At 41.5% G+C, this 12,619-nt stretch overlaps 1 protein-coding gene across 6 annotated transcripts in view; it reads right to left on the bottom strand.

Moving 5' to 3' along the window:
- ncor1 (nuclear receptor corepressor 1) overlaps positions 1 to 12,619 on the bottom strand; it is a 51,450-nt gene that overhangs the window by 28,028 nt on the left and 10,803 nt on the right. For 5 of the 6 annotated variants that reach the window (XM_031856912.1, XM_031856915.1, XM_031856914.1 and 2 more), the window contains exons 9-14: positions 11,829 to 11,895; positions 9,736 to 9,908; positions 8,469 to 8,559; positions 8,074 to 8,252; positions 7,854 to 7,908; positions 6,801 to 6,902 (exon numbers count right to left, since the gene is read on the bottom strand). In XM_031856912.1, the coding sequence (XP_031712772.1) occupies positions 6,801 to 6,902; positions 7,854 to 7,908; positions 8,074 to 8,252; positions 8,469 to 8,559; positions 9,736 to 9,908; positions 11,829 to 11,895 (667 nt within the window). The other variant, XM_031856916.1, reaches the window with a different exon arrangement.

Below are 12,619 nucleotides of genomic sequence, written 5' to 3' on the forward strand. Positions count from 1 at the left end.
CACACACACACACACACACACACACACACACACACACACACACACACCAGCTGAGTAGGCGGTCCTTCAATGTTAACCAGGAAACGCTTGAGCTAAAAGAATGTGACCACTGGGGTCTGTGCGATCAAATCTCAAAGTGTCCTCGTGGTGTCGTGGGTGCATTCTAACCCGTCCACTTGTAATCCAATCACCCAAGACGCATGTTAATGCCGGGTCCAAAAGGGGCCGAAGTCTCAGTAAATCCCTCGAAGAGAGAAAAGGGCTTGACCATAACACTCATTACAAATGTTATCCCACACTGCTACAGTAGAAAAGAGGATCGTCTAAGTATTTAAAATGAAAACGGCTGGAGAGTTGAGTTCAGATAAGTACATCAAGCGTTGAGTGAAAACATCATTCGAAAGTACATTTTAGATTGAGGACAGAGCGACATTCTTTTTCATCAGCGCTGGCGCGCTAACCACAGAATGCTTCCTCCTGCCTGTTCCATGAAAGCGCTGTGCTGGAACAAGTCTGGCTATGCCAAGCCAAACATCCCATGCTGGTACCAGATGGGGCCAAGGAATGTGCTCCGCTCAATGGTAAAGACAAAAGATATGGACTGAGGCAAAGAGAGGGAAGACTGGGGTACAACTGAGAAAAAAAAAGAAAAAAAATGGCCGCCCGTCTACTTTACGACAACGTGCTTCTGCACACGTGGAGTCTGCCTGCCATGTCGTACTGTAAAGTGTGACAAAGAAGTGCTTGGCAATTCCACAAAAACGGTTTGAATCAGCACTCTTTAGTGCTTAGTACTGATCCTTAAATGCTTAGGATGAGTTAATTACAGAGTTATGTCTATACTACGCGCGTGACGATTCAAATAAAGTTGTTTTTAATTTATTTTTTTAGTGGCTATTCTAGCCAGCTCCAACCAAAGACTGCTAATAATCGCATGGGTTTTGCCTGCTAGGATGGAGCTACATGACTAGCAAGACCAAATCTTCAGTAATGGAAAGCAAACAGCATGCGATGCTCTCACAGGTTTACCCCACATGTCCTGCTCAGTTCACAGCCTTTCCTTCTTGAGCTTTAAACCGATTGGAGACAAAACTGGAAAATTAGATTCTTAGTTGATGTCATCGCTGTTAGCTCTTCATTCGTCAAGATTGTTGCTTACGAGCTACTTTCTAATGCAGATCAGACTTATTAGATATGACGGTGCTTTCTACAGTAATTCAAAAGTGTGTTAACCCACATTTAGAACATCGCATGCTAAAATAGCATGGGAGTATTTACAGTGACTTTTAGAGACTCAGAGCTCAGATTGCAGGTTGATGTATGCAGAGAGGACCATGTCAAACTTGGACTGGGACTTGAACTCTTGACTCATTTCCTGCCTGCAGTAGTCTGCAAAGCCTGTTTTTGGCACTCGACCATTTCATAGACTTACATTTTTTGCAGGGCGGACCGGTCTGTTTTAGATCAGTTATCCTGTCCTGTACATGTCTTTCAGTGAGACCGTTCTGGTTGGTCCGGGAGCGCTCGTGTTTGCTTGGGAGGTGGTCAGAGAGCCGAGGCATTCCTGCCTCTTCTCCCACACTGCTTAAAAAGAGCCTCTACACAGATGTTCTCCAAAAGTCAATGAGGCCCTGCGGTTCTGTGGTTCCTTCACTGTTTTTAAATCAAGCCCTTTCCTGACCTGGCTTGAATATTTTAAGAGTTTTAATTTCTTCCCTCTTTTGCTGATTCACGAGTGCTGTTTGATTTCGGAAATGACGGAGCCACAAGTCAAGCTTCCCTTTCCTACCACAGAACTTAGGCCACCAGAGGAATCTCTCACTCTGGCTTCAGGCTATTTCACTGCAGGAATGGAACATTTAAAATCTACTGAGTTATTACTATGCATCACCTCTATTATTGCAATTCTTTACAGATATTGCCTTCATCTGACACAACTACAAAAAACAGTGTTTGTAACGGAATGAAAAGAACAAGAAATAAATGCAAACAAATACATTTTAACAGCAGCATTTAACCCCATAGTATATGGCTCGCATTCATTTTGGGTAAAATGCACCGTCCAGCTGATTGAACTCTTGAGCGATCATGGTTAGAAAAATGTATGGTTAAAATAAAAGGTAAAAAATACCAAGCATTTGTCACAGTTACCGTGGTTACTGGGAGCTCTGCAAGGGAAAAACTGCTCATCTGTGTTACAAACCAAAGAAATCTACTCGACTGCTTGATACACTTTAAAGAAAGCAGCTCTCAAGGTACATTGTGCCTTTTTGGACCCCCATAGAAAAGAACAGAAATGTCCAAAGAGTAATACATATGTTGCCCACCTTATATATGTGATGCCATATGGAGTATACCGACCATAATGTAAAAAATAATAATAAAATGTATTCTATACACGTTACTTTGCCAACTAGAACAGGAATATTATGTCAGTAACATCTTCATAAATGAAACATTTCACGTTTCAAAACACTACCAGCTAAATTGAGTAAAACTACTAAAACGTTGCACTGACAACTGCACATTTCTCACACCTTTCTTCATAAGTGCTGATGTTCTGTTTATTTTGCATTCGGGCATTTTACCACAAACATCCTCTGGACTTTTGCTCTTCTGATGAATGTGTTGGTTTAGCAAGTTCAACAACTAAACATGGCCTGTAGGCTTTTGTTGAACATCAGATTAAATTGAAGGGATCAGTGTTGTAAAACTGGATGTATTTTTGCAGCATTGCAATGAAAGCTGTAATTCCTGCCTTGACAATGTGTCTAATTTAAAAAAACATTTTTAAACATTGACGATTCTGATAACTGATAACCACTTCATTAAAATATGATTTAAAGGGCACTGTGGTGAACCAGTGATTTACGACAACTACCACATTACGCTGTGTAAACTGCCAAATAAACTGGAATAACAACACTTTTTGTTTTCACAGTGAAGCCCTGGGAGGTCACTGACATAAACGTAAAAGTGACAGCATTAAGTTACATATAACATAATCACTGACCTGCAGCTTGTCCTAAATCTGAGGTGGCCAAACTACGGCCCACTGCCTGTTTCTACAAGGCCCACAGTGAATTTTAAAAATAAATTAGCATATGGCTTGAACATATTTCTGATAACCTGCACTGTATGTACATTGCACATCCTAGTACAAACACTAGATGTCAACTAAATTTTGTGAAATGATCTTAAGCTGTTGGCGCAGAAACCAGTATTATCTTTTCTGCCGGTTCTGTTTGTTACATGTTAATATCAGCTTTATAGCTTAAATTTGCATTGAAACCGTTAAGTGGGCACTTAGGCATTGAACAGAAACAAATAAGGGGTATTTGGCAATATCTGTCTGTTGTAACTTTACTTATTTACACATTTGCACTTTAATTAAAAATAAAATTTAAGGGCAACAGATACAGAAATACTGTTTGTAATATGTGGGCACCAATAATTGACTGCAATGTCAAATGTTAAACTGTTTATTAGTGTTGTGTAGTTACTTTGCTAGAAAACTCATTTCTAAGGCACATGGGGCTTACTGGTATAGGAACACTGACTTTCTTGCAGTTGAACTGGTTGAAAACTACACATTTACTATCGTTTGGCCACTGACTTCTTAGTTATTTCTGTATATGGCTCAAAATCAAAACAGTTTGGCCACCACTGTCAGAAATGGACCTGCATATAAACAGTAGTAACACTAAAGCTGCACAAAGAAACAAATAATTGTTGGAAAAAAAACTGTTTTTAATGGATGAACCTGCGAGTTCTCAGGGATTTCTTTTGTCAGACCAGAGCAATATAAGAGAACCTCAGAAGTGACCAGCTATTCATGGTGCAACTTCTACTTTTGAAAATAACCAATCACGTGGTGGTGGGGGATGTAATGTGAATTTACTGTTGTCATTTGTGTGTGTTCACAAACAGAGTCAGCGGATTAATTTCGACCAAAAGGTGCAGTTATTTAGATTCAGCTGACATGGGGGACATATACTTCCAAGTTTGAAGCACATTTTCTGAAGGAATTTTCTGAAGCTGCCAGCGTGTCTAACGCCTCTATGCACTATAAACTATATTAAAAACTAACGGATACATTTTCTCCACTCAAAAGTCCCTCCCCCATAGCTTAAACACGTGCACACATGTATCCTGCATAGTTCTGGCTCAACTGTTAAAAATAAAAACCTGGTCTCCACGTGTCCTAGAAAAATTACCCTAAAATAGCGGAGTTTGACTACCTACCAGCCTCAAGTAAATATGTAGGCTAAGAAGCGAACTGCAACAGCGCAATACAAAATACAACACGGGGGGAAAAAAGCAAGAAGATACGGAACAGGAGAAAACAAACGGAGTGCGCTATCGACTAAAAAGCAAACACTGTGGTTTAAAAGCTAGAGACATACCTGCAAGCTCATTTGCTGGTCATAAAACCCCCTTTGCTGTGCTGCGAGCCACAGTTTACCGGTGTTGTAAATGTGAGTTTACCCTCCAGTACTTCCATAGCGGTTGTAACGGTAGCAGTCGAGGGGCAGGACAGCGCCACAGCAGAGCTCCTTAGAAGGGCTGCCGGACCACGGCACCGCCGCACATATTCCGGGAAAGCGTGTCATCAGGCCGTTTAAGCCGCCCAAAGAATTGTCCATCTCACATGCACGCACTAATCTATGCAGGGTCACTCAAGGTAATCCCTGCCGAGCACTCCTCTTTGATTGGCACTCACAGCAGCACAGAGAGTTTTTGGGCCTGTCAGATGGCCGGACTGTACCAACTCCGCTCTTTCAGAGAGGGGTGACTCTCTCTCTCTCTCTCTCTCTCCCTCTCTCAGAGGAACAGAATAAAGAGGAAATGGAAAGCCGAAAAAAAAAACAATAGCGCGCGCGCACACGCGCACGCACACACACAGCGGATAAACTGCCAGCGCTGACACTGTCTCGCTCAGGATTTTTTCTCTCAGTTTCACTCGCCCTACATTCCACTGCTCGTGCTTTCGCTCGCGCCGTCCCCTTCCTCCCCTCTCTAATGACTCGCTCGCCCTGCATTTGTTAAGTCACACTAGTAGCTCGGAAATCAACTACATCCTGATGTGTATTATTGCAAAGACGAAAAAACAACTGCATTCACTACATTCTCAACCACCACAAGATGGTTTGGCGGGAAAATAACATCGGAGCCATTTAAGCAACTGACCTGAATCTCAAGCTGTTAATAGAGATCATCTTAGAGCCACTTTTAAATTAAAGTGACAACTCATAAAAATCATGCGTTAGTGTTCCGATCCAGCAACACGTGTAAAAAAACAATATCGAATTTAATGACTACAAAACGGTGACATCCATGTTAGGCGGAGCACTACAGATGCTGAACTGGATTTTATGTTAAAGTCAACATCCTCATATTCATCAGTGTTCAAAAGTCAAACGAGTATTGGACCAACGATCCCTTTTCTGATGATCTCACTGAGATAGTGAATGATGATGGTATAACTTCCGAAGAACGACAAAACCCACACCGCTTTACAAACTCTGCATTAACGAACAGCAAACACTGGAAGCACAAAGAGCACGTATTGATCCACCGTTTGAAAAGACAGCGCACTCCAAAAAAGCCACAGAGGTACCTCCTCCCATGAAAAGACAGTCCACAACGGTATTACAGAGCACATGAGCTCGACAACACAAGAGACAGAATGTCCTGTTTCAAGGCTTGTGGCATCAGTGAAGTGGGTAAAAAGCCCAGCAAGGACGAAAAAACATCCAACAGAGTGAGTGATATCAATATTTAATGTCAGCCAAGACAGGGTTTGTGAGACGGTGCATCTTTTTCTACTGGATTTTGGTGCAAGAGAAGATTTATATAAAGCCCGAAGCAACAATCTGTGCACAACAACAAATGTTCACAGCAGTCATTTTGTAATTTACCATGGCATCTACAAAGTTCACATTCCAGGTTTGACAGTAATTTCACACGAAGGCTTTAGAAGGAAAATAAAAATATTTCTGGAGCCCCGTGCAGCAGAGACAGCTATAGCATGCTGACAGATGCTCTTAAAATCAATCCAGCTTCTTCATATTTGTCAGTGTCAAACACAGAGACAAACAGCAGCGACTTCTTAAAAGCTTCAGTGTGCAATTATATATTTGATGGAGAATATGATCAGCTTTGTATCTAATTAATATTCTATACAGCGTGGCCGTTTCAGGACGTCTCAAACTCAAAATGTACGTTGGAAGACTTGGTTCAACTGTCAGACTCAAAACAAAACTTTGCCGAACGATAATTTACTGACAGCCACAGCGTCAGTTTCCTGAACACATTTTCCAGAATGTGCAAACACATTCCTATCTATATAATTAAATATAATATATTAATCTATATTTGATGAAGTTTACACACTGTATATTTTACAGATAATGCTGATGTATCTTTTGAGAGAACTGACAAAATAATCTAAGGGTTGATTACTTAGAATTCAAGAACAGGAGGGGAGTGTTTCCTGTTTCACTCGCCCTCTGCCCCATGAATAGTGCCAGCCAGCTATGTAGGAAAACAACTCCTTAAGGGGTGTGGCACATGTGCGATATATTTGGTAGACATGTATCTGTCATACACTAAATGCACAGTCAGAGACTTGACGAGGAGGCATGAAACAGGTGTGCTAAAAGTCAGACCAACCCAATACTGCTATTCAGCAGGTGCAACCATCACACCCATAGTCCCCTGGCAGAGTCGTAGACTCCCTGTCATTTCATCTGTGGCCATTTATCAGGAACAGATATTTCATAAAGTCTCAGGTTTACCTGGTTCCTTCCTCTCCGTCTTCCATAGTTTCGCCTCACCAGCGTCTTGTAGTTGTGGTTCTTCTTGGTCAAGTAGTAGTAAAGGACACAGTCAGCAACGCACTGAAACAAGAAACGGCATGTTATTAAAAACGTGACACCGAAACCGGAGGCAACATGGCCAAGTCTGCCACCATCAAGATGTCAAATTTAAAGTTGATGTATGTGTGAGACCAATGGGTGGAAGGTTATACTGACCCAAAGAGTGCAGCGTTTTTAATATATTTCTATGATCATTTTGAACAAAAGAAGAAGAAAAAAAATACGTCACTATCTTGTACACAACAGACCAGAATAAGCAGTTTGGATCCACCAAGGTGTTAAAATAAAAGATCACTGCCAAAAGCCTCATTACAGCATGTAGTACACAATTACAACTTCGAAAGTAAGTTTATTTTTATGATGAAATACTGATCACAAACATTTTACAGTTGCACACAGAGTTTGGCAACAGAAGTAGTTTTCAAGGTATGCAAGGGTATTGATCCCCAAAGATCACAAATGCAGCCTTTGTTGACTTTCTGGATACGCGTGGTATTACTGACAGAATACTAGTAGAATACATCAGCAAGTGGCCCAATACTTAATGGTCACATAACATACATTTATTTGGTGGAGAAAAAAGAAAAGAAATTGAAGTCACTAGATGCTTCCAACTACGTGATTTGTGGTCATGTACGAAAGTCGATCCCAATGACATGACTCAGAGTTTATGGAGTTTCAAAACGGGCGCTAAAAACACAATTATTTTTGATCAGTCCGCTGGTAGTCAACATGTCCGATAGGTGACGGTAACACTTTTAATTCAATGATACGTAAACCTTGCTAACTCGTCGGGATGGCTGGGGAAAAAACACCACCTCCGCACGCATATTTTTGATGATCCCTGCTGTAAAAGGGTCAATAGAGCATTACGTTCATGAATCCCAACTATTTATAATATTGCATTTCTGATGAAAAAATGTCAATATCCTGCTATATAATCCAAAAATGGGCACATTGGCATCAGTTTACCTTTCTCTCCAGGTAGGAGGCAATCAGGCCAAAGTTTTTGGGGTGTTGGACAAACCTGGAAAGAGATACCAGTGGTTATTTTTGTGCCGAAGCCAAAAAATACATCAGTGAAAATCCAAGGTGGCATTAAGGTCTACAAATCACAGCTGCACTTCAGACTTACAGAGACAAGCTGTGGCACAGACACTCTCGTGCCGCCAACACAACAAAAACAACTCACTTCTCTTTAAAGATCTCCTTTTCGTGTTCGGTCCAAACATTCATGAACTGCCGGGCTTTGTAAACCTTCATCGGGTCGTCCATCAGGCCGTTCATGTTGATGAACTTCACTCGCCTCTGCTCGGTGTCGTACATCATGGGAGGAATCACGGACATTTGTCTCATCTGTTTCTCGTTGTTCTGTGGGACATGGACAGTGGCCTCAGTTACTCCACTAGGGAACAGTCTCCCTTGTTCAGTAAACCATCTTTCTGCCTATGGAAATCTGCTTCCTGCCTTTGTGTCTCATGCAGATTAAATGTATTCATGAGGATGTAGTGAGTGAAACGCTAAAGAGCTCTCTACCTCTTAAAAAACACAATTTGTGAAACTTCTTTTTAAGAGTTTTGAACCTACCTCCTGCTCAGAAAGCCCGTCTATGATTTCAGAGATCTCGTGCTCGCTTCTTGCAATTGTTGCAGAAAGGCCCGTTCCTCTTTGTCCAACCCTGTGGAGAACAGGCACATGGTGTGTCACATAAAATGTGTATGCTGTGCAAAGACGATATCAGTTTCATTCTTTTCAGAGGAAATACAATTTCCAGGCATCCGTGACTTATTCACAGTTGTTTCTTTTCCAACCAAAACCAGAGTCAAATTGCTAAGATGAGCAACAGGAGACAGAACTGACATTTTCACTTTGTGCTTTTGTTAAAATCTCGTAAAAAGCGTAGGAACAACCAGACGCTGGACCCCGTCTCCCTCCCTTCCCAGAGGCACCCAGACAGCCAGTGTCTCCGCCCAAAGTAGTCCTGTATTTAGATGATCGCTGTACAAACATCGTTAAGATGGAGGAGACCATTTTAATGTCCGGGTGTGTCGCTACAGGTCTTGTCAACATTATCAAAGCATCAAAAGATTTTGAGTGATTATAATTTCACTCTAGTCCCTCCAGCTATGACCACGTCCCGACATTAATTAGATCCCTCGCTGTTTAAACTAAGAGGTTTTTCATTCTGTGCAATTTGAGGTGATGTGAACAATCTAGTGCGAACAAAAAGGGCCGCCCCTGTATGAAATGCAAGCAACAGCTCATATTTCACTGTAGGCTTCCACTTTGTCCGATGTCAATCCCCTCTGTTCACAGTATTAAATAGAAACCGTAAAAATATATCGGAGGAATACCTCTTCATCTCCTTCCACCAGCCAATTATTTGTCTGCATGAGCGTTGCAACAACTGCTCTGTTAACCGATGCAAAAATGTCGAGGATTGATTTTTCAAGTTATATCAACAAAACTAGTCAATCAAATTGGTCAGTTGAAATATGTAAACATGGCCTCACAGAAATTGTTCTGAGGATTTACAGAATTGAATTTTTTCACATTTCAAAGACAAAATGAATTAATCAATTGGGAAAATAATCATCAGATTAATTAATAATGAAAAAGTTAGTTGCAGCCTCAGCCTGTATGACGACACGGCTCACTCATGCCAATGTAAACCAATATGCACTATAGGGGAGGGAGAGTGTAACGTAGTGTGCTTCTGAACCTCTGAAATTCTGAAGAACCAAACATAGCCAAACGCATGTTGTACCACAACATGCAGTATAATGTCACAGGTGAACACCAGTCACAGTTACCAGTACATACACAGTATATACACAGTTGCCAGTCACGTTACCTCTGGAAGCGCTCCTGCTGCTCTCTCTGCTTGCGGATCTCAGGGAACTGCCTTTCGTAGTACTCCCGTGTTCTGCCGTCCTTGGCTTTGCGTCTGGGGTTGTTCTCCATTCGGTCCACCTTCTTCTCCCACGCTTCCATCAGCTGGTCGTAGCGCTGGCAGATCTTCTGTTCCTGCATACACAGCATTGAAAATGCTACGTCAGGAGTGGGAGTGAGTAACTACAGTAAGAGCCAACATGATTTCATGCCAATACAACGAGGATACAATACCACGAGGGAGCCGGTATTTTTGGATTCCCAAATAAAATCACCTGCAGCTACAGTGTTTTCATAAACCACTGACTCTGTTACAATTTACAAAGGATATGGACATCTGCCGTTCCTATAATGTTACCTCAATATAGGTTATTTGAAACAAAGGAGAAAAACCTCTCATACAAACTCTAACCATCTGACTACCTAACAACAAAGACGGTAACGTCTCCAATTGCTAGAGTCTAGAGGTGTAAATGAATCAGTGACTGTTTTATCTTTTAAGTACACATGTGGGTGAAATCAATTTTGCAGTTTATCTTGAACGTGAAAAGAAACATAAACAGAACGACAGACAAGCTGCAGAAACTTGTGGGAGCAGAAGAGTTGAGAGAGAACACGCTGTTCAGGAATTTATGCACATTGCAATGTTGTTACAGAAGCTTACTTTTCAATCAGCACATTCATGTGTAAAATTATTTACATTTGGTCTGGTAAATTATAATTGGACAGGAGAAATAATCTGGGTTTTCCTGCTTAAAGCACTTTTACAATATCAAAAACTAAAATCAAAAGGAGTTGAAATGTTTAGAAAAGATTCCTGTATTGGGAGGACAATGCAGCCTCATTTCCACTTTCTGCAGCCAGGGACACACAATTCACCTTCCTCTTGGCATGAAGCCACGTGCACTCTGCCATTGTTCAGAGTCCAAAAGGTCCGTCTGACCACGACAGGGAACAGGCAGAGAAAAGTGGGACTCTCTGAACCGTTGCAAAACAAAAAAGAGCCAGGTGTTTCAACATGGGGCGATTCAGAAATATTGAACTCACTAGCTACTGATAAGAAAGAGAAACGGTGGTATTTCTCAGATCTGTTCTCCGATGTGGCAATGTTTATATTATAACTTCACTGCTGCATACAACACCGTTCAACAAACAAGAGGAAACCAACGTGTTCCCTGTGCTCTAAATAAACGCATTGTTTTTATCAGCCATGCTAACAATGTGGCTCAAGTGATGGAAATGTCGGTCCACCACTTCAGACTGAAATAGCTTGATTGCCATGAACTTCTGTAGACAGTCATGGTCCCCAGATGACAGCCTACTGGCTTGGTTGATGGTTTCAGTGAAATGTCTTAAAAACTAATCGGACGGATTGCCATGAAATTTGGTTCAGACATTCATGTTGCCCCCGAACAGACTGAGATAACCTTAATGAATCATTAACTTTCATCATCATGTCAAAATATGAATTATTCAAATACTTTGGTTTAATACCAAATACCTTCAAAACCAATGGCATTCCCATCATTGTAAGCTGCACTTTGCTTTAGCAGATGTCAACATGCTAACACACGCACTAAACTAAGATGGCGACGATGGTAAACATCAGCGTCGTCACTCTGAGCATGTTAGCATTTAGCATCTAACCATTCTAGACTCCTAGAATAAAGACGGCAGCCCACGATTTATATGTGTAAAACTACAGACACCTAGTAATTAGAAGAGTTTCTTATTTTAGAGCAAAAGTATGCAGTTCATGTTCATTGTTCATGTGTAATATATTAAAACTGTGTTCTCTCAGAGTGTGCAAACGTTGTTGAATCAGAGTGTGTCAATATTACGCAGCTTTAAGTAAACAGGGAAGAGACCACCTATCAAAAGCTTTGACAATCTCAATAATATTCCCCCTGGTCAGCGGAGTGCAAACACCCAGATGGTATGATGCGACCGTGACACTGACCGTGGCAATGGGTGGCGCCTCTAAGGTCGTGTCTAGAGCACTGACACAAATACCTGGAACTTCCACAATGCCTTCCGAACAGCGGGGACACTTACCTTTTGTTTACGAGCGTGGTTCCTCCTCTTAAAAAACAAAATCAGCTTCTTCCGCATGACTTGGTTGCTAAAAGAGAAGAACACTTAATCAGAGAAATGAGGATATTACTATGTTCATAAGCAAAATGATTGTGGTATTTAACAGAAAGCATATAACATTGCGCAACATGTAAAAAGGTAATGCCCAACAAGAAATCCTATTATTATTATTGATTGTTCCAGCAGAAAAGAGAGAAGTCATCCCTTCAGTTAGTTCAAGTGTACATTTGTAAATTAGAACATTCTTGGAGAGATTGTATTTTACAACACCCCCGCCAAAAGAACAGCATGGACATCATAGTTTGTTTTCACTGTCGCAGCTCGAAAATCCTGGGAACTCTTCTATTGAAACCCGACGGTGGCTGTGGGGAGAGAATTGTGAGAGAGCCGACCCAGAGAGTGTGGCCTGCGCAGCAGATTCACACAGAGGGGGTCTCTGTCCTGATGAAAGATACAAGCCAGACGGGACGCTCTCCCGGTACACACTGATAAACGGTTTTATGCTAGACGGTCCGGCCTTCAAACCCCAAACCAACCCTACTTTGAAAACACACCTAATTCAGATGCTCGTTCTTTGGCTTCCTTTCGACTCAGCAATCAGATTAAGACAGAATTATCAGCTGGGTTTATCTCGCTGACGTCAGCACTACATCCAACACTTTCCTCCGCTGAGATGGTGTCTATCCTTTCGGTCTGGTAAGCGTCACGTCTGCTTTGATGTTCTTGCACTTTCCAAGGCCGACAGATGTTCA

This window comes from Anarrhichthys ocellatus, unplaced genomic scaffold (assembly GCF_004355925.1).
Source record: "Anarrhichthys ocellatus isolate YVR2014 unplaced genomic scaffold, GSC_Weel_1.0 scaffold18, whole genome shotgun sequence".
Taxonomy (NCBI): Eukaryota; Metazoa; Chordata; class Actinopteri; order Perciformes; family Anarhichadidae; genus Anarrhichthys; species Anarrhichthys ocellatus.